Raw genomic sequence first — 17,621 nt, 5'->3', positions numbered from 1 at the left:
CGTGTAGTGGGCATGCGCCGAGAGGCGGTGGCGCCCGCCCTCGGGTGGCTGCGTGGCCGCCGATTGGCTGCGTGGGCACGTCGACGGGAGGACGCGCAGCGCAGCCTGTCCCTCCTTCCGCGGCGATTGCTCGGGGCAGCGAGCGGAGCCCTGCAGCTTGGCCGAGTGGGAGGAACTGTAGCGGCGCCGCAGGACCGAACCACTGAGCCTGCTGCCGTCCCGCGTGTCGTGACCCGCGACCCCCGATCCCGACTCCCTTCGGGTTGGCCCGCGCGCCCCAGGCCCAGCCCGGGCGGCGCGACGGGAGGATGAGCGGCGGGCGGCGGAAGGAGGAGCCGCCGCAGCCGCAGCTGGCCAACGGGGCCCTCAAAGTATCTGTCTGGAGCAAGGTGCTGCGGAGCGACGCGGCCTGGGAGGACAAGGTGCGGTGGGACGGGCCGGGGCGCAGGCTGGGACTCGGGGTCGGGCGGACGGGCCTGGGCCTGCCCCCGGCCTCTGTCCGGGCGGGACTCGGTAGGGTGTTGGGACCTCTGGTTCCAGGTGTCAGGGCGAAGTTAGCGGGCCCGCAGCTGGCACCCCTGCTTGCCTAAGGGGGAATCCGCTGGACACGAGGCCGGGGACTGAGGACTCGTCACTCGCGGGCAGAGCGGGGGGCCAAGTGGCACGAGTGGGCCGAATTCGGTTCGGCCCTCGCCTTGTAGTCCCAGTGGGAGCTTGTGTCAGTTACTTGTGTTCCCCAGATTACGGCCTAACGCAGGCCTGAGCCCAGACAGCAGCCTGGTCGGTACCGGGGCCCGTGGCGAGGCTGGCTGGGGGTGAGCTGCCATGGCGAGTGGGGCTGCGTGCAGCAGGTGGGGTCTCAGGTCTGGTCACCTGACTGGGGCCGCACCCCAGTTCTGCTCCGTGCTCTGGAAGGCGCTGCCCCAGGCAGCACGGAGAGAATATTTGCCATCTTTCCTTGGTTTTTCCTGCACCGCTGAAAGGGATCTCCCTTCCTGGAGTTCCTGGAGGGGGGAAGGGAGGTGCTTCCTGAAGGTGCCCTTGTCTGCCCCCGGCCCTGCCCAGTTCTTGCAAAACTTGCAGGCTGTGGCCGATCTGCTGTGTCATTTCTTTCTCTGCGAGCGTAAGGCCTGGTTTCTGGAATCTAGGGCGGTTCAGAAACCCGAGTCTCCCGTGCCCTGCGCAGTGTAGATAAGGCTGCCCCTGCCTCCAGCACTTCTGTCTCCAGGCCGGCTCTCCTGAGTGACTTACCGAAGGGTGGTGCCAGGAGCGCTCTGTCGGGGGCACCGTCTCGGTCTCCCCTGCTCGGCCGAGCTGTAGCCCTGTGGCCAGCAGCACGGTTAACTGTCAGCCGTGTCACTGCCAGCCATTTCGCTTTCGAAAAAGTAAGTGGCATCTCTGAAATGTTGGCAGGGGTCCCTGAAGGTGTTAAGCGGGTTGTTGGACAGGGAAGGGTGCTTGGGGAAGAAGCCCTGGAGGGCGGCTTCCTGCCCCGGCCCGCCCTGGCTCACCCCCGCTCACCCGGCTGTGTCCGTGCCTCCCCTCCCGCAGGATGAGTTTCTGGATGTGATCTACTGGTCCCGCCAGGTCATCGCCGTGGTCCTGGGCGTCGTGTGGGGAGTGCTGCCACTGCGGGGCTTCCTGGGAATCGCGGGGTAAGTCTGGGCTGGCTTGCATTTTTTGTGGTTTCCTTTCTTATTCCACAGACGTTTGTTTTCCTTTTATGGAAAAGCCATTGCTGCTTTGGAGCTGTGTGTGTGAGGGAAGAGGTGGCCCGCATGGATGGTGGCTGTCGTGGGTCTGGTCCAGGCAGGCTACCTCCTGAAGGCCGGGCCAGTCCCTCCGTCCCTGGCTTTGGAGGGACCTGAAAGAGGACGCTGTGTGGCTTGCTAGTGGCACGCACGTGCTTACGGGAGTCGCGGCAGAATGGCGTCCGTAGCTGGTGACCATCTCCTTTGCCTGGCTCCGTGCTGGACGACCGAATCTTGGCTTTGGCTGAAGTTGTGTCAGGTCCCTGCATTTTAAAGCAGCCAAAAAGTAGGGGGCTGGGTCCTCCACGTTTGACTTCGCTCGTGTGGCAGTTGGCATCACGGTTGGCACCAGCCCCTGGTCGTGGCTCGGTTCCAGTCCTGCCCGTGAGCCCCGTACCCGCCAGATGGGCCGGAGTTGTCTTGGGACCTGCGGGCAAGCTATGGGAGCGGTGGATGTGCCTTGTCCTTTCACAAGGGAGCGCAGACGGCCACCTTCCCCTGGAGAACCACCTGGCTCTTCCGAGGCTGCGCACACCTCCCGGTGTCCCTTACCTTAGGGCCAGAGGAGTGAAAGAGTGCAAGCGTTTGAGTTGCCTTCTTTCTCAGGGGATAACAAAAAATGCGGACCGGTTTCCCCGTTACCCGGGGGATGGATCACAGGCGCCCCGCCCCCCCCCCCCCCCGCAGCTGCTGGTGGCACTGGACAGCCTCCCTGTGCCAGCTCCGTGCTTAAAGCTCGCTGTGAGTTAGACGTTGGCACAGTGAGAACTAATAACTAAGAAAGCAGGGCCGCTCTGACAGCTGCTGTAAGGTGCGAGCGCGGCCTTTCTCCGTGTCTTCGTGGACTCCCCTCATTCCGGTGACAGCATGAGACAGCTCACAGGCAGCCCTCTGCCGCTCCTCCGTGCATGGCACGGCCGGCGTCACTTTCCTGTACCTCGCGCCGTGACTAAGTGAGCCCTGCGACACTCGGCCGAGCTGGTCGCCCAGCCAGCTCCTGGTATAGCAGTCAGCTTTTTGTCACTCTGACGTGTACCTGAGACAAGGTGGTTCATTGTCACTCACCGTTTTGCAGGTTCACAGTTCAAAACTGGGTGGCCGCCGCGTTGGCCTGGTGTCTGAGGGTGGAGATGGGAGAACGTGTGTACAGCAGGGCGACCGGGAAGCAGGTGGTCCGACATCCTCCTGCCCCTCCCCCTCGCCCACCTCCTAGACACGAGCGCGTCCTGGCTCTGTCTCTCCCAGTCGTGCCCCTGTGGGGTCAGGCCTTTGGGAATGCTGAACTAGTAGCCACCCCACAGTGTGAGTAGCATGCAGGTGGCCAGCACAGCGCAGAGGTGCTGGACAAAGGGGTGGGGTGCTGCTCCCTGCAGGACCAAGTGGGACAGTGCGGGATCCTGGGTGCTCCTTAGAACGAGAGTGGGGTCCCGGGCTCCCTTACCTTAGGGCCAGAGGGGTGAAAGTGCAAGCGTTTGAGTTGTCTTCTTTCTCAGGGGATAACAAAAAGTGTGGACCAGTTTCCCCGTTACCCGGGGGATGGATCACAGCCTCCCCTCGCACACTCGCAGCAGCCCGGGCCCTCCTTAGAACGAGTGCAGGGCTGGCGCTGCGGCTCACTAGGCTAATCCTCCGCCTGCGGCGCCGGCACACCGGGTTCTAGTCCCGGTCGGGGCGCCGGATTCTGTCCCAGTTGCCCCTCTTCCAGGCCAGCTCTCTGCTGTGGCCAGGGAGTGCAGTGGAGGATGGCCCAGGTGCTTGGGCCCTGCACCCCATGGGAGACCAGGAGAGACACCTGGCTCCTGGCTTCGGATCAGCACGGCGCGTAAGCCTCAGCGCCCCGGCTGTAGTGGCCATTTGGGGGGGTGAACTAATGGAAGGAAGACCTCTCTCTCTCTCTCACTCTCACTGTCCGCTCTGCCTGTCCAAAAACAAACAAACAAACAAAAAAACACGAGTGTGGGGTCCCGGGCCCTCCTGAAACGGACGCTGCAGTTACTTCTGGAACTCCCCTTCAGCATCTTCAGGCCCCGGGTACTGACACCACGGGAAGTGAAGCAGGATGAGGGGGGCTGTAGCACAGCCCCTCCTGACTGCAAAGGTGTTTTGCTTTGTGACACTGAGCAAGGCCTTTGTGCAAGGGCGCGTGAGTGTCTGCTGCATCTGCCCTTGGCAGCAGTCGCCTGGAGACCGAGAGCGAGGAGCGCAGGACTGAGGCGGCATGGGTACATCCTCGGAGTGCTGGTCCGTCCCCAGCCTGCCTTTCGGCTGCCCAGGAGAGAAACTGCAGGCAGGAGGGTGCCGGGGAAGGGCACCCCGAGGCCCCTTGGTTCAGGAGAACAGTGCTAATTCAGCCCTGGCACCCCTCTGGTCTTGTGGATTCCTAAGGGGTTTCTCTGAGAGTAACATAGCAAGGGCTGGAGCTAGCTCGGTGCCCACACATCATAGACAGCCCCGGATTCCACATCTGGAATCTACATAACGGGGGGCTGTCTGAAACTCAGCTTCCTGCTCTGCTGAGTGGGTCTGTAAGCATGACTGACAGGTGAAGGACATGAGACAGACGGTGTGGGTCAGTTGCTGAGTGGCGTGCTTGGTCTCTGCCCCAGTCCCGCCTGGCTGTTGAGGAAACAGGAAGGGGGAGAGTGCACGTGGAGGGGCGCACGTGGCGGGCTCACCCTCAGCACACAGCGCTGCCTGCTTTCTGGGATTCAGCCCCACTGTCCTGCCAGAGCCAGGGTTTCCTGCTGCAGACGAGTCCTGAGCGCCTGGGCGGGGCCTCTTCCTGCACTTGGAGGGCTCGGGTGTTACCTGCACAGGCCTAGGGTGGGGCTCACTCCTGCCCCAGCTTGGCCTCCAGCGAGACGCGCCTGGTGAGCGGAGACCGTTCCTCGGAGCTGTGCTCTCTAACTGCCTGAGAACTGGTCTCTGCCCTGGTTGTGGGGTTCTGCAGCACCAGCAGGGCCGTGCCGGTGCCCTCCTGCCTCCAAGTCTCACAGTGGGGCACGTGACTAGTGCGTGCTAGAGAGTGCTTGTGAAATGTCCTTTGACAGGCAGAGTTAGACAGTGAGAGAGAGACAGACAGACAGAAAGGTCTTCCTTCTGTTGGTTTACCCCCCAAATGGCCGCTACGGCCGGCATGCTGCGCTGATCCAAAGCCAGGAGCCAGGTGCCTTCTCCCGGTTTCCCATGCAGGTGCAGGGCCCAAGCACCTGGGCCATCCTCTACTACCTTCCTGGGCCACAGCAGAGAGCTGGACTGGAAGAGGAGCAACCGGGACTAGAACCCAGGGTGCCGGTGCCACAGGCAGAGGTTAGCCTAGTGAGCCGCAGCGCCGGCTTGTGAAATGGTTTTTAAACCGAGTTTCTGTTGAACTTTGGCAGCAGGAGCAAATGTTAGAGTGGTCGTGTAGCCTGGCCCTGAAGGCAGGGTATTTGCTAGTGAGCCATTACTTGTTAAAATTCTTAAGTGGAGTTTTCAGCATAGAATTTTTTAAAGATTTATTTGAAAGGCAGAGATACAGAGGAGAGAGTGCATGAGATCTTCATCCACTGGTTCATTCCCCAGATGGCCGCAATAGCCAGGGCTGGGCCAGGCGCTTCTTCCAGGACTCCCATGTGGGTACAGGGGCCCAAGCACTTGGGCCATCTTCATCTGCTTTCCCAAGTATGTTAGCAGGGTGCAGGATCAGAAGTGTAGCAGCCGGGACATGGGATGCTGGCGCTGCAGGTAGCAGCTTTACCCACTATGGCAGCCCCCCAGCATAGAATTTTTAGAACCATCGAGGGTCAGTCTGTCTCCTGTTCCTGCCCCCCCCCTCGTTCCCCCACTGTGCAGCTGTCCCCTTGTTTATGAGCCAGGACTGCACCCGTCCTGAAAGTCCCCCATCCAGGCCCCTTTCTGGCCTGCCTCCGCCTTTGACCACCGTCTGGTGAGTGAGTTTCCCTCTCTGCTTAGTGCGTAGCCCAGCCTCACAGTCCCAGCTCCCATCACTGGTCTCCGGGCGAACCAAGTCAGCCTGTGCAAATTGGAACTTTTGTCAGAGGAAGGTGGCCAGATTTGACTAGGCCCCAAGATTATACTTCTTAAAAGATTTTCTATCTGCTGGTTCACTCCCAAAATGGCCTCAACAGCCAGCACTAGGCCAGGCTGAAGCCAGGAGCTTTGTCCGTGTCTCGCACATGGGTGGCAGGGGCCTGAACACCTGGGCCATCTTCTGCTGCTTTCCCAGGCCCTCAGCAGGGAGCTGGAACACCAGCAGGTACCCATGTGGGATGCTGGTGTCGCAGGTGGCGGCTGTGCCCCGCACGCCCAGCCCCTGAGGCTTCTTTCCTTGTTCAGTTGCTTTACCTGGTCCCTGATATCAGGCTGTTTGCTGTCACGTCCTAAAACGTGGGTGCAGGCCTACGCCAGTCTCCCGGCCCACACCTGGCTCCCAAACTGGACTTCTGCAGTCTGCGCACACCACCCAGAGGAGCAGAGCCACAGGGAGCCCTGACTCTTCGGAGCTCACGGTGTGTTTGGCACTTGTCTCCCCTCACTGCAGATTCTGCCTGATCAATGCGGGCGTCCTGTACCTCTACTTCAGCAACTACCTGCAGATCGACGAGGAAGAATACGGCGGCACGTGGGAGCTCACGAAAGAAGGGTTTATGACATCGTTTGCCTTGTTCATGGTACGTGTCACAGGTAGTTACCACAGGCACCGTTCGTTAGGAAGTGTCAGTTATTCGAAAGGAGTCCACTGGTTGGATCGTACGACCAGAGTGCCAGTTTTCACAGGCCTCTCTCGAGCCCAGGTGCCAGAGGGCACCTCGCAGTGTGCACATCCAGGGCCCACCCTCAGCTAAGGCTTCTCAACCCTGGCTACACAGGCTTGTACACTGGGAGCCTTCAAAAACACACTTCTGATACTCGCCTTAATAGCCGAAAAGTGCACGCACCCAGCTGCTGGGTGGATAAGGAAGTACTGCGGATGCCACGTGGACGGACTTTATGCCAAGTGGGAGAATCCAGACACAGGAGCCGGTGGTGTCTGGTTCCATTTGTGCGGAATGTCCAAAATAGGCAAATCCATAGACAAAAATGGAATTCGCAGTTGCCAGTGGCTGGGGGAGGGGGAGGCGTGGGAAGGAACCAGTAATATGGACAGACTTTCTGCTCTAGGTGTTTCAGGATCAGTGGTGATGTTTCTACAGCTGAGTAAACCAAACCCCAAAGCTCTGGCTTGTACACTCTGGAATAGAAATTCTGTTCCAAAGTTAACTTCTTAACAAATTAACTCTTTGAAGGGTGGTATCAGGGCATCTTTTCCAGCCGTGAGACCCTCTGACGGGATGGTGGGGTTTCCAGTTGCTGCTGACCCTACACCTGCCGGTCGTACAGTAGTCTGTACTTAGATCACTTCCACACTGGAGCTCTACTTGGACTTGGGGGCGCAGGTTGCCATTTGGCAGGGGTCTCTGGGAATACAGGGGACTCGCAAGCAGATTCTGCATCGGCTGCTCCTGGGGCTCGCCCGTGTGTACATTCTCACGTGGCATTGCTTGTGTGTGGAATCGGGCTGTGGGGACCCCGTTGGCTGTGACATTGTCCTGCTCTCCAGGTCATCTGGATCATCTTCTACACTGCCATCCACTATGACTGAGGCTGCACAGCTCCCACCTGCTCCCCGCCCCGTCCAGAGGACCCTCTCAGTTACAGCACAGAAGCATAATTGTTGGGCCACCCCAGCCACGTGGGACCTGGAAGACCGTGTTTCCTGGACCGAGAGTCAGTGTGTTGGGTGTCTCTTCTGCAAGGGTTGTGACCTGAGACTTTTTAAGGAACCATTCACCTTCGGGAAGCACTTGTGAGTGAGGCCGTCCCCGCCCATTCCTTCTGGACACGTCTGAGACAGCCGTTTGCCGGGTGGAGCCGCCGTTCAGCCCGCCGCACCCCGGATCTGGATGAAGCATCGTCGTCTGCCTCGGTCTCCCGTCAGCTGTACAGTTTTTAAACTATCAGTGGCGTTTCAAGTCTTCTGAAGTCAGTCGGGCAGTATGTGCGTGGTCCGTAGCGCAGTACAACAGCATCTAATAACAGTTTCCATTGTAGAATGTTTTCAGATACTTGAATAAATCAAATCTTTAATTAATGAGAACCTGTTGAGATGCCTGGTAACGCCTCTCCCGCCCTCTCCCGCCCTCCAGGTAGCCTCGGGACTCATGAGCAAGCCCTGGGAGCCACCGCCCTGCTTCCCCAGCAGCCAGGCCCCATCTGCACGCAGCAGGGAGTCGGGCTGGAGCTGGTGTGCGCTGTGGAGGGAGAGGCTCCCCCCCTCCGGGACGGCCTGCCCAGCGCTGCGGGTGGCTGCCCGGGCTGGACTCAAAGTGTCGTTTTTGCATTTGGCCACAAGATGGCAAGGCTGGGGTGACTGTGCGGCCAGATTTGAATGACAAACCACAGAAGGAAGTGGGGGTTGAGAGCTGGCACTGTGAAGGAGCTTGATGGGGGCCACGTGAGGATGGGGTCAGGTAGAGGCGGCAACCCAGGGTCTGCTGCCGGGGTAAAAGCCGTTGGGCCCTCAGTGTGCCTGCCTTCTGGGCCACAGCCAGGCCTGCTGGGGGCGGTGTCGGGGAGGGCTTGACCCGGGTTATATTTAGTTGGGGCTGGTGAACGGGCCTCGGCAAGCAGGGGCCAAAAGTGGAGCTGCCGACCCCAGGGGAAGCCACTCTGCTCGGACTCGGGTTGCCATGGAGGTGACGGCCCCGGAGGAGGTCGGCGGCTTCCCGAGGCCCACCCACCACGGAGCGGAGCGCAGGGCCTTACCTCTGGGGGCTCGGTCTGCTTGAGCTGGGTTCGAATTCTACGTGCTGCAGTCTGGGTTCCCCTTGCGCCCTCTGCTGTGGGCCTTGGCGTCGTCCAGGGAGCCGTCCGTCAGGCTCATGTAGGAGCTGAGGGACTCCCGGAGCCCCTCGCTCAGGAGAGACGCCTGGCCGGTGGCAGCCGACCCGTCAGAAAACAGGGCAGAGCTGTGTGAGACAGAGCCGGTCAGGGCGCCGCCGCCTCGTGGTCTCTGCTCCCCGTGCCTCCTGCCAGCAGGGGCAGAGGGTGCCCTGTCCCCCTCAGCCAAGGCCCTGGCCCTCAGGACTTCTTCCTGTCCAGGCTGCCCCTCCCTGGCCGCCTCGGGCCCACCCCGCCTTGCACGGTCCCAGGGGCAGGTCTTCATTCCTCCCTGTTTCCAGGAGGCCACCTACCTGTCCAGCTGGTCCCAGTTGAGGGGCGCCCTTTGCACAGTCACAGGGAGGGACCTGTCCCTGCCGGGGCGCGGGCCGGCGCTCTGCAGGGCACAGGGCTCCTTGAGGCGGCAGCAGATGTCGTCCGCCAGCTCTGAGGAAGAGACCCGGCGCCCTGATGTCGTGGCCCGGCCCTGCCTCAGCCCTGCATCCCTCCCTGGCTGCTTGCAGACGGGGGCCGGGGTACGCAGCACGGTCACGGGGTGACAGCGCAGAGGCCCGTCGGTTCCCGGGCCCCTTGATTCTGGTTAGGAAGGAGCCGCCTCCTGGGCGCCACCCCAGACACCCCGACCGGTGGTCCCGCGATGGGGCTCCCCCTCTCCGCGCCCCTCACACGTCCCTGCTGGCTGTCCCCTGATACCTGTGACAGGACAGGCACCCGGAAGTGCCAAGAAGAATTATGGTACGGAATTGCCACAGCAACAGCTCTGAGCTTGCCTCCCACAGAGAGCACTCAGCCTGCCTGAGGGGATTTGAAGCCAAACCGGCAGCGGCCGGGATCCGGCCTGGGCTCGCACCGCTGTTTTCTGGCCTCTCTGCCGGTCTGGGATGAAGGTGGGGCTCCCAGGCTGAGTCTCCTGGCCCAGGGACTGTCTGCAGTCTCCCTTGGGCAAGTTGGCTGCGGGCCCAACTGTCTGTCCCCCAGCCCCCAGGCAGGGCACGGCCCTACCTGAGTAGTGGTCCACCAGAGCCCGCAGCGAGGGGAAGGTGAGGCGCGGCGAGATGTACAGCCAGCCGTTGTCAAGGTGCTGGATCCTGTAGTGTCTGATCCGGTCCCAGGATGCAGGGCGACTGAGCCGGACTGACAGGGAGTAACAGCCTGGGGAGGAAGGGCCGGGGCAGTGAGGTCAAAGATGGGAGCCGTGGCCGTGGGGCCTGGACAGAAGAGACCGGCGCTGGGCAGAGGGAGGCCTCGCGAGGATGAGGTGCAGTCACAGCACGGCCCGTGGGCAGGGGCCAGCTCTCTGTGCACGAACAGGAAGTGGTGGCTGTCACTGAACACTGCGGGGCACCAGTGTCGGGGTGGGAAATGGGTTACGTGAGCCAGGCCGGGAGGAGCAGTGACTCCCTGCCGTGGGAAAGGGGAAACGAGCGCAGGCCGGTTTGGTGTGTGCAGCTAACCAGGCGGGGTGAGCTTGCACTGACGATGTAACCGCAGTCCCTCTCGGCACACCACCTTAGAGACGGCAGAAATACAGCGGCATCGCTTACACAGAGAGGGAGGAGGGAGGCCAGGGTGGGAAGCATCCCTGTGCTCTTCCATCTGTATGGGGGCTGGCACCGTGGCACAGCGGGTCAAAGCGCCGGCCTGCAGCGCCTGCCCCCGTGTGACAGACCCCGACTGGGCTCCCTGGCTTCCACCTGGCCCAGCTCTGGCTGTTGAGGGCATTGAGGGAATGAACCAGCAGATGGAAGCTCTCTCCAATATGTTTTTCTTTTTTAAATAATCATACAAAAATGTTTGGAACTCATGCATGTGTAGGGTTTTTTTCACAACATGAATTTTCATTAAGTTTTTTTTTTAAGATTTATTTATTTGAAAGGCAGAGTGACAGAGGAGAGGGAGGTCTTCCATCCACTGGTTCCCTCCCCAGTGGCTGAAACCCTGAGCCAGGAGCTCCATCTGGGTCTCCTCGCACTTGGACCAGCATCTGCCGCTGGTGTGTCAGCAGGAAGCTGGGCCAGAAGAGGAGCACTGGGACTCAAATCAGCACTTGGATATGGGATACGGGTGTCACGGGTGGCAGGTTAGCCCGCTGCACTACAACAGCAGCCCCTCCATGCAGTTTATTCTCGTATGTAAAGCAAACTGACAAAGAGATGGGCGCCGGAATTTTAAGGAAGTCCCAGCCTCCTTTTAGTAACCGACAGGACTGAAAAATCCAAAGAGAAAACTTGAATATCCTCAAACAGCTTGTCATAGAACACTGCACCCAAAAGCTGTAATACACGTTCTTTCAAATGCACATGGAATATTCAAGATACACTATAGATCATAAAAAGTTAAGGATTGTAGCTATTAAATGTATGTTCTGTGGGCCCAGGGCTGTGGCGCAGGGTAAGTCACCACTTACAATGCCAGCCTCCCATATGGCAGTGGCTGTTCCAGTCCCGACCACTCCAGGCCAGTGTGTCTGGGAAGGCAGCGGAAGATGGTGCCTACCACGCGTGGGGGAGACCCGGATGCTGCTCCTGGCTCCTGGTTGCAGCCTGGACCAGCCCCTGCCATTGTGGCCTTTTAGGAAGTGAACCCGCAGACAAATCTTTGTCTTCCTCTCAAATTTTTGCCTTTCAAATAAATCTTAAAGAAAAAAGGTTCTGTGACCTCAACAGAAATGTTAAAAATTAATAACCAGGGCCAGTGCTGTGGCGTAGCAGGTAAAGCTGCAACCTGCATCCCATATGGGTGCCGGTTCGAGTCCCAGCTGCTCCACTTCCGATCCAGCTCTCTGCTAATGGCCTGGGAAAGCAGTGGAAGATGGCCTAAGTCCTTGGGCCCCTGCACCCACGTGGGAGACCCGGAAGCAGCTCCTGGCTTCAGATTGGCTCAGCTTCAGCCATTGTGGCCAGTTGGGGAGGAAAAGATCAATAAAAGCAATAAGCCTCAAACTAGACTGACCACGGGAAAAAAGCCCTCACATATAAAAATTCCCTATACCAACGACGTGGAGGCAGGGGGCTAGAGATCCCACACTCAGGAGGGCAACAGGGAGGATGAGTGATCAGCATAGCAGTTAAAGGGCCGGCTTCGTATCACTTCAATTTTTTTAAATATTTATTTGAAAGAGTTACACAGAGAGAGAAGGAGAGGCAGAGAGAGAGAGAGGTCTTCCATCTGCTGGTTCACTCCCCAATTGGCCACAACAGCTGGAGCTGAGCCGACCCAAAGCCAGGAGCCTCTCCCAGGTCTCCCACATGGGTGCAGGTGCCCAAGGACTTGGGCCACCTTCTGCTTTCCCAAGCCATAGAAGAGCTGGGTTGGAAGTGGAGCAGCTGGGACTGAAAACGGCACCCATACGGGATGCAGGCACTGCAGGCGGCGGCTTTACCCGCAGGCCACAGCGCCGGCCCCTCTGTCCAGTTCTTGGCTCGGCTCCAGCTTCCTGCTATTGCAGACCCTGGGAAGCAGCAGTGATGGCTCAAGTGATGGTTTCTGCCATCTGTGTGGGAGAACCAGGTTGAATTCTTCGCTCCTGGGTTTCCCCCCGGCCCAGCCCCAACCACTGTGGGTACTTGGGAAGATCTCTATATATCATGCTGTCTCTACTTGTCTCTTTGCCTCTAAGTTTTTAATGAATTTATTTAAAGTCACTTAACTGGGGCATGTGCTGTGGCGTAGTAGGTTAAACCACCATTGCTGCGCCAGCATCCCATATGTGTGCTGGTTCGAGTCCTGGCTGCTCCTCTTCTGATCTAGCTTCCTGCTATTGTGCCTGGGAAAGCAGCAGAGGATGACCCAAGTCCTGGGGCCCCTGCAACCACATGGGAACCTGGAGGAGGCTCCTGGCTTTGGATTGGCCCAGCTCAGGCCATAGCAGCCATTTGGGGAGTGAACAAGTGGATGAAAGATCTCTCTGCTTTTGCCTCTCTGTAACTGCCTTTCAAAGAAAAAAAATTTTTTTGACAGGCAGAATGGACAGTGAGAGAGAGAGAAAGGTCTTCCTTTTTGCCGTTGGGTCACCCTCCAATGGCCACCACGGCCGGCACATCGCGCTGGTTTGAAGCCAGGAGCCAGGTGCCTCTCCTGGTCTCCCATGGGATGCAGGGCCCAAGCACTTGGGCCATCCTCCACTGTACTCCCTGGCCACAGCAGAGAGCTGGCCTGGAAGAGGGACAACCGGGACAGAATCCGGCGCCCCGACCGGGACTAGAACCTGGTGTGCCGGCGCTGCAAGGCGGAGGATTAGCCTAGTGAGCCGTGGGGCGCTGGCTTCAAAGAAATTTTTTTTAAATTACTTGGCCTTAAATGCATGAATTTATTTCTAGGCTCTCTTACATCTGGTAGTCTACTTTTCTTTTCTTCCTTTCCTTTTTAAAGATTTGTAAAGCAAAGTTAGAGGAAGGACACAGAGAATGAGAGATCGTCCATGCTCTGGTTCACTCACTAAACGGCACAACTGCAGTCACACGTTTCTCCCAGGTCTCCCATGTGGGTGCAGGGCCCCAGCACTCAGGCCATCTCCTGCTTTTCCCAAGTGCATTAGCAGAGAGCTGGATGTGAAGTGAACAGCCGGGTCTTGAACTAGAGCCCCCCATGGGATGCCAGTGTCACAGGCAACAGCTTAACATACTGATCACCATGTCCGTCCCATATTAAAAATGATAGAAGTGTGGGTCTCCCATATAGGAGACCTGGAAGGAGCTTCTGGCTCTTGGCTCTAGCCTGGCCCAACCCCAGCTGTTGTGGCCACCTGGGGAGTGAGCCAGCAGATGGAACATCTGTCTCTCCGCTCTTTGTAATTCTGATTTTCAAATAAATAAATTTCTTCTAAAAAAAAGTGAAAGAGACATATTATAAACTTTATTCCAGCTACTTCTACAAAGTTGAAGAAATTGACCAATTCCTTATGAAGATATAAATGATCCAAATTTCTACATGAACTAGAAAATACAAGTAGCCCTATAGCTATAGTGTGGTTGAGTTCATAATTTTAAAACTTCCCACAGGAAAACTCTGGGTCCAGAAGGCTTCCTATCAAACACTTAAAGACGACTTCCAGTTCTGCAGGAACTCTTAGAAAACAGGAGGGAACAGTTCTCAACTCACTGTATGAGGCCAGCGTTGCCTATATGTTAAAGCCAGACAAAAGCATTATAAGAAAACCATTAGCTCAGGTTCCTCACATATACAAAGACACAACAGTCCTTCAAGTTATAGCAAAAAAATTTTAAGGTTTAATATTATTTTATGTTTTAATCGGAGAGGCAGAGGGAGGGAGGGAGCGCAGCATGTGCACTCCTGGCCACTGGTTCCCTCCTCGAATGCTCACAACGTCCAGGAGCCAGGACCTCAACCCAGGTCTCCCACACGGTGGCAGGAACCAACGACTTGAGCCATCCCTGCCCCTCCCAAGGCCTGCATTACTCACTTCCTGGATTCAGGAGCAGAGCTGAGCATCGGGCACTCCTATTTGGGATGCAGGCATCCTACGTGGCCCCTTAATCGCCAGGCCCAATGGCAAAACCACACCTGAGAGTTACCAGACTGACCTGGGGACTGAACCAGTGGATGGGAGATCTTGCCACCCCCCCCCCTTTTTTTTAAGATTTATTTATTTGAAAGTCAGAGTTACAGAGAGAGAGGTCTTCTATCCACTGGTTCACTCCCCAATTGGCCGCAACAGCCAGAGCTGCGCTAATCTGAAGCCAAGAGCCAGGAGCTTCTTCCGGGTCTCCCACACGGATGCAGGGGCCTAAGGACTTGGGCCATCCTCCACTGCTTTCCCAGGCCATTAGCAGGGAGCTGGATCAGAAGTAAAGTAGCCGGGACTTGAACCGGTGCCCATATGGGATGGCGGCACTGCAGGCAGCGACTTTACCCACTGCGCCACAGCGCCGGCCCAGAGATCTTGCTCCTGATCCATCTCTCTGTGCCATATAATAAATATGTACACAGTAGATCTGTCTTTAATGAAAGACAGTGTGATTGTACTGGTCAAGCTCTATGGAATTTAGAGAAGGCACCTAAAACTAAGAAGTGAGTTTAAAAAGGTGACCCCAAATGTATACACTTGGAGAAGTATGGACTAGGGCCTCCACCGGCAGGGAGACGCACGACTCTGCTCCGCATCACCGCATCTTTAAAGGACCCCGGCTAGGGGCCGGCGCTGTGGCGCAGCCGGTTGAAGCCCTGCCGTGACGCCTGCGTCTATCAGAGTGCCAGTTTGTGCCCAGCTGCTCTGCTGCTGGCCCAGCTCTCATGCACCCAGAAGGCAGGAGATGGCTCAAGATAGTCCAGGTCCCTGCCGCCCACGTGGGAGATCCAGACGGAGTTCCTGGCCCGGCCCTGGCTGTGTGGCCATCTAGGGGATGAACCAGTGCATGGACAATCTCTGTCTCTTCCAATCTCTGTCATTCTGCCTTTTACTTTATTTTTATTTTTATTTTTGACAGGCAGAATGGACAGTGAGAGAGAGAGAGACAGGGAGAAAGGTCTTCCTTTACCATTGGTTCACCCTCCAATGGCTGCCGCGGCCGGCGCACCATGCTGATCCGAAGCCAGGAGCCAGGTACTTATCCTGGTCTCCCATGGGGTGCAGGGCCCAAGTACTTGGGCCATCCTCCACTGCACTCCCGGGTCACAGCAGAGAGCTGGCCTGGAAGAGGGGCAACTGGGACAGAATCCGGCGCCCCGACCGGGACTAGAACCCGGTATGCCGGTGCTGCAAGGCGGAGGATTAGCCTATTGAGCCATGGCACTGGCCAACTCTGCCTTTTAAATAAGTAGATTAAAAAATTATCTCTTCTTGAGCGGTACATCCCTGAAGCAGCTGTGAAGCGGAGAAAGGGTTACAATCCTAGAAGTGGGCCCGGGAGCCAGCCCACCCAGTGGAACTAGTGACCAAGGCTTAGACCCTGTGTGTGGTTCTTCAGCCACCGCCCCGGCCACTGGCATCGCAGTGGTTAGAATCAGAGCGTAGCCACGCTGGGCAGGTGGCTGGTGAGCTCAGGGGCGAGAACCAGCCCTGCCGACCCCACACGCCCAGTGTCCCTGCTGTGTGTGTGTTCCCGCCAGTCCCAAGCTCCGAGACCTCTCCTTCCCGACCCAGACTGGCCGGGTTCAGCTCCCACACAGAGCCCTGCTGCCCCACGCTCCCTGGCTTACGTCACACTGTCTGACCTCCGATCTGCTGCTTCAGCTGTAACAGGGGCCATAACCGTCCCAGCCTCACCAGGTCACCACAAGGACTCGGGCGGTGAAGCCCGAGTGTCAGGCACAGCGTGTGGCTCGGAGCCGGTGCCCACAGACCCTGCTCGGGCCTCTGATCCCTGCTTGTGCTGTCATGTGTGCACCTGCACAGCCCTCACCGCCTTCCTCGCCTGCTCGTGTGCAGCCCCTGCACCGTGAGGCACCAAGCACCCCATCTGTTACCCCACTCTCAGCCCCACCCCTGTGAAACAGCAACCATGAGCGGCCAGGAGGTGGCTCTGGCTTACCCTGCCGCCATGTTCCCATCTCAGCGAGCAGTGCTGCCTCTCACCAGCACATCACCAAGCCCAGACACTCGACTTGGCCGTTCCTGTTCCCTCCGTCCCCCCGGCCGACAGAAAGCCCCGTGGTCTCTGCTCAGAACCAGGCCACTTCTGCCCTGCGACGGCTTCCTACTCCCGCCTGGCCACCAGCGCACGCTCCCCTCACGGCGGTGCAGGGGTCAAGTTCATGCCACTGCCACCCAGAACCCTCTCCCCGGAAGCCCACAGCCCTGGAAAGGCCCTGCTCGACCTGACTCCTTGGTCCTGCCGCGGGCTGCGGCCTGTGCACACGCGCTCCCATGAGTCCCAGCGCGCCGGTCCTCTGAACCCTGCTCTGTTCTCCTCAGGGCATATACCACCACCAGACACTTTGTAACTTGTTCGCTGTCCACCTTGCCAGTAGATTGTGGGCACAGACCTTGCTGTCCGTGCCGCCGAATCGCCAGTGTCCACATCAGTGTCTGGCACGGTTGGCACTGGCGGCACCCACGCTAGAGCCGCTGGTTACAATCAGTGCCCTGGTAACAGACACTGCTGCCCTCCCACTGCTGTCCGAGCACAGGCGGTGCTGGGATCGATTCGGGAAATCCAGTTGCATCATTTGGAGCAGACATATTGGACAGGTACTGGACCCTGCCTGGCCCTGGAACCCGGCCTCTGCTGAGCGCCACAGGGGCGAAAGAGCCCTGGCCGACAGATGCCATGTCTGGGTGCTGAGGACGGTGCCCAGGTGACTTTGGTTCTGTCCTTGGCCACCTGATGCTAAAACCGGCCTGAGCTCTCCTGCCTGGGGGACGGGCTGCCCCGGCCCTTCTTCCTCTGCACGCAGACATGTGCTCCCTCCGTCACCTATGGGGTAAACAGCCACCAAGCACTTCCTATGTACCAGACACGGCCCCGGGCCCAGCCACCGTAGGAACGCAAGACTCCAGGGACATGAGTCCTGTCTTGCCAGCACGTCCCACAGCCAGGGGTTTAATGGTCCTCGCTACAAGTGTTTAGTTCTGGAATTCTCATCAGACCATGGATCCAGATTTTAAGAAATAAATTTATAGGGCTGGCATTGCAACGCAGTGGGCTAAGTCACTGCTTGCAACCCACATCCCGTTATCAAAGCACAAGTTGGAGTCCTGGCTACTCTGCTTCCCATCCAGCTCCCTGCTAATGTGCCTGGGAAGGCAGTAGGTGGTGGCCGGAGGACTTGGGCTGCTGTTACCCATGGAGGAGACCTGGCTGGAGTTGAAGGCTCCTAGCTTCAACCTGGCCCAGCCCTGGCTGTTACCGCACTGGGAGAGACCAGTGGATGGAAATCCTATCTCCTTCTCTAATGCTCTGCCTTTCAAATAAATAGAAAAGGAAAGAAAGAAATTGACTGTAGCTACACAGAGGTCTTTTCAAATTG

General features: G+C 58.2%; 2 protein-coding genes across 4 annotated transcripts in view; one reads left to right on the top strand and one right to left on the bottom strand.

Moving 5' to 3' along the window:
- The first annotated feature begins 119 nt into the window (after nucleotides 1-119).
- Nucleotides 120-7,890, top strand: RAB5IF (RAB5 interacting factor). The gene is made up of 4 exons (XM_002710779.6): nucleotides 120-422; nucleotides 1,552-1,655; nucleotides 6,295-6,424; nucleotides 7,354-7,890. Exons 1-4 carry the CDS (start codon nucleotides 309-311, stop codon nucleotides 7,393-7,395), a joined length of 390 nt encoding a protein of 129 aa, XP_002710825.1. The 5' UTR covers nucleotides 120-308; the 3' UTR covers nucleotides 7,396-7,890.
- Nucleotides 7,549-17,621, bottom strand: part of SLA2 (Src like adaptor 2) — a 25,153-nt gene continuing 15,080 nt past the window's right edge. For 2 of the 3 annotated variants that reach the window (XM_089308021.1, XM_089308023.1), the window contains exons 6-9: nucleotides 9,696-9,845; nucleotides 8,987-9,119; nucleotides 8,559-8,761; nucleotides 7,549-8,287 (exon numbers count right to left, since the gene is read on the bottom strand). In XM_089308021.1, the coding sequence (XP_089164147.1) occupies nucleotides 8,596-8,761; nucleotides 8,987-9,119; nucleotides 9,696-9,845 (449 nt within the window). In that variant the 3' untranslated portion in view covers nucleotides 7,549-8,287; nucleotides 8,559-8,595. The remainder of the gene's footprint in view (nucleotides 8,288-8,558; nucleotides 8,762-8,986; nucleotides 9,120-9,695; nucleotides 9,846-17,621) is intronic. The other variant, XM_089308024.1, reaches the window with a different exon arrangement.

Source organism: Oryctolagus cuniculus, chromosome 11 (genome assembly GCF_051225735.1).
Source record: "Oryctolagus cuniculus isolate XC-2025 breed Fujian yellow rabbit chromosome 11, ASM5122573v1, whole genome shotgun sequence".
Classification (NCBI taxonomy): Eukaryota; Metazoa; Chordata; class Mammalia; order Lagomorpha; family Leporidae; genus Oryctolagus; species Oryctolagus cuniculus.
The sequence above is the reverse complement of the archived record's forward strand: the minus strand, read 5'-3'. Positions and strand labels throughout refer to the sequence as shown.

Excerpts from the sequence above, each read along its gene's own strand:
- RAB5IF (XM_002710779.6), top strand. The coding sequence starts at position 309 with ATGAGCGGCGGGCGGCGGAAGGAGGAGCCGCCGCAGCCGCAGCTGGCC. Across the intron at positions 423-1,551 it reads ACGCGGCCTGGGAGGACAAG|GATGAGTTTCTGGATGTGAT; the intron begins GTGCGGTGGGAC and ends CCCCTCCCGCAG. Across the intron at positions 6,425-7,353 it reads CATCGTTTGCCTTGTTCATG|GTCATCTGGATCATCTTCTA; the intron begins GTACGTGTCACA and ends CCTGCTCTCCAG.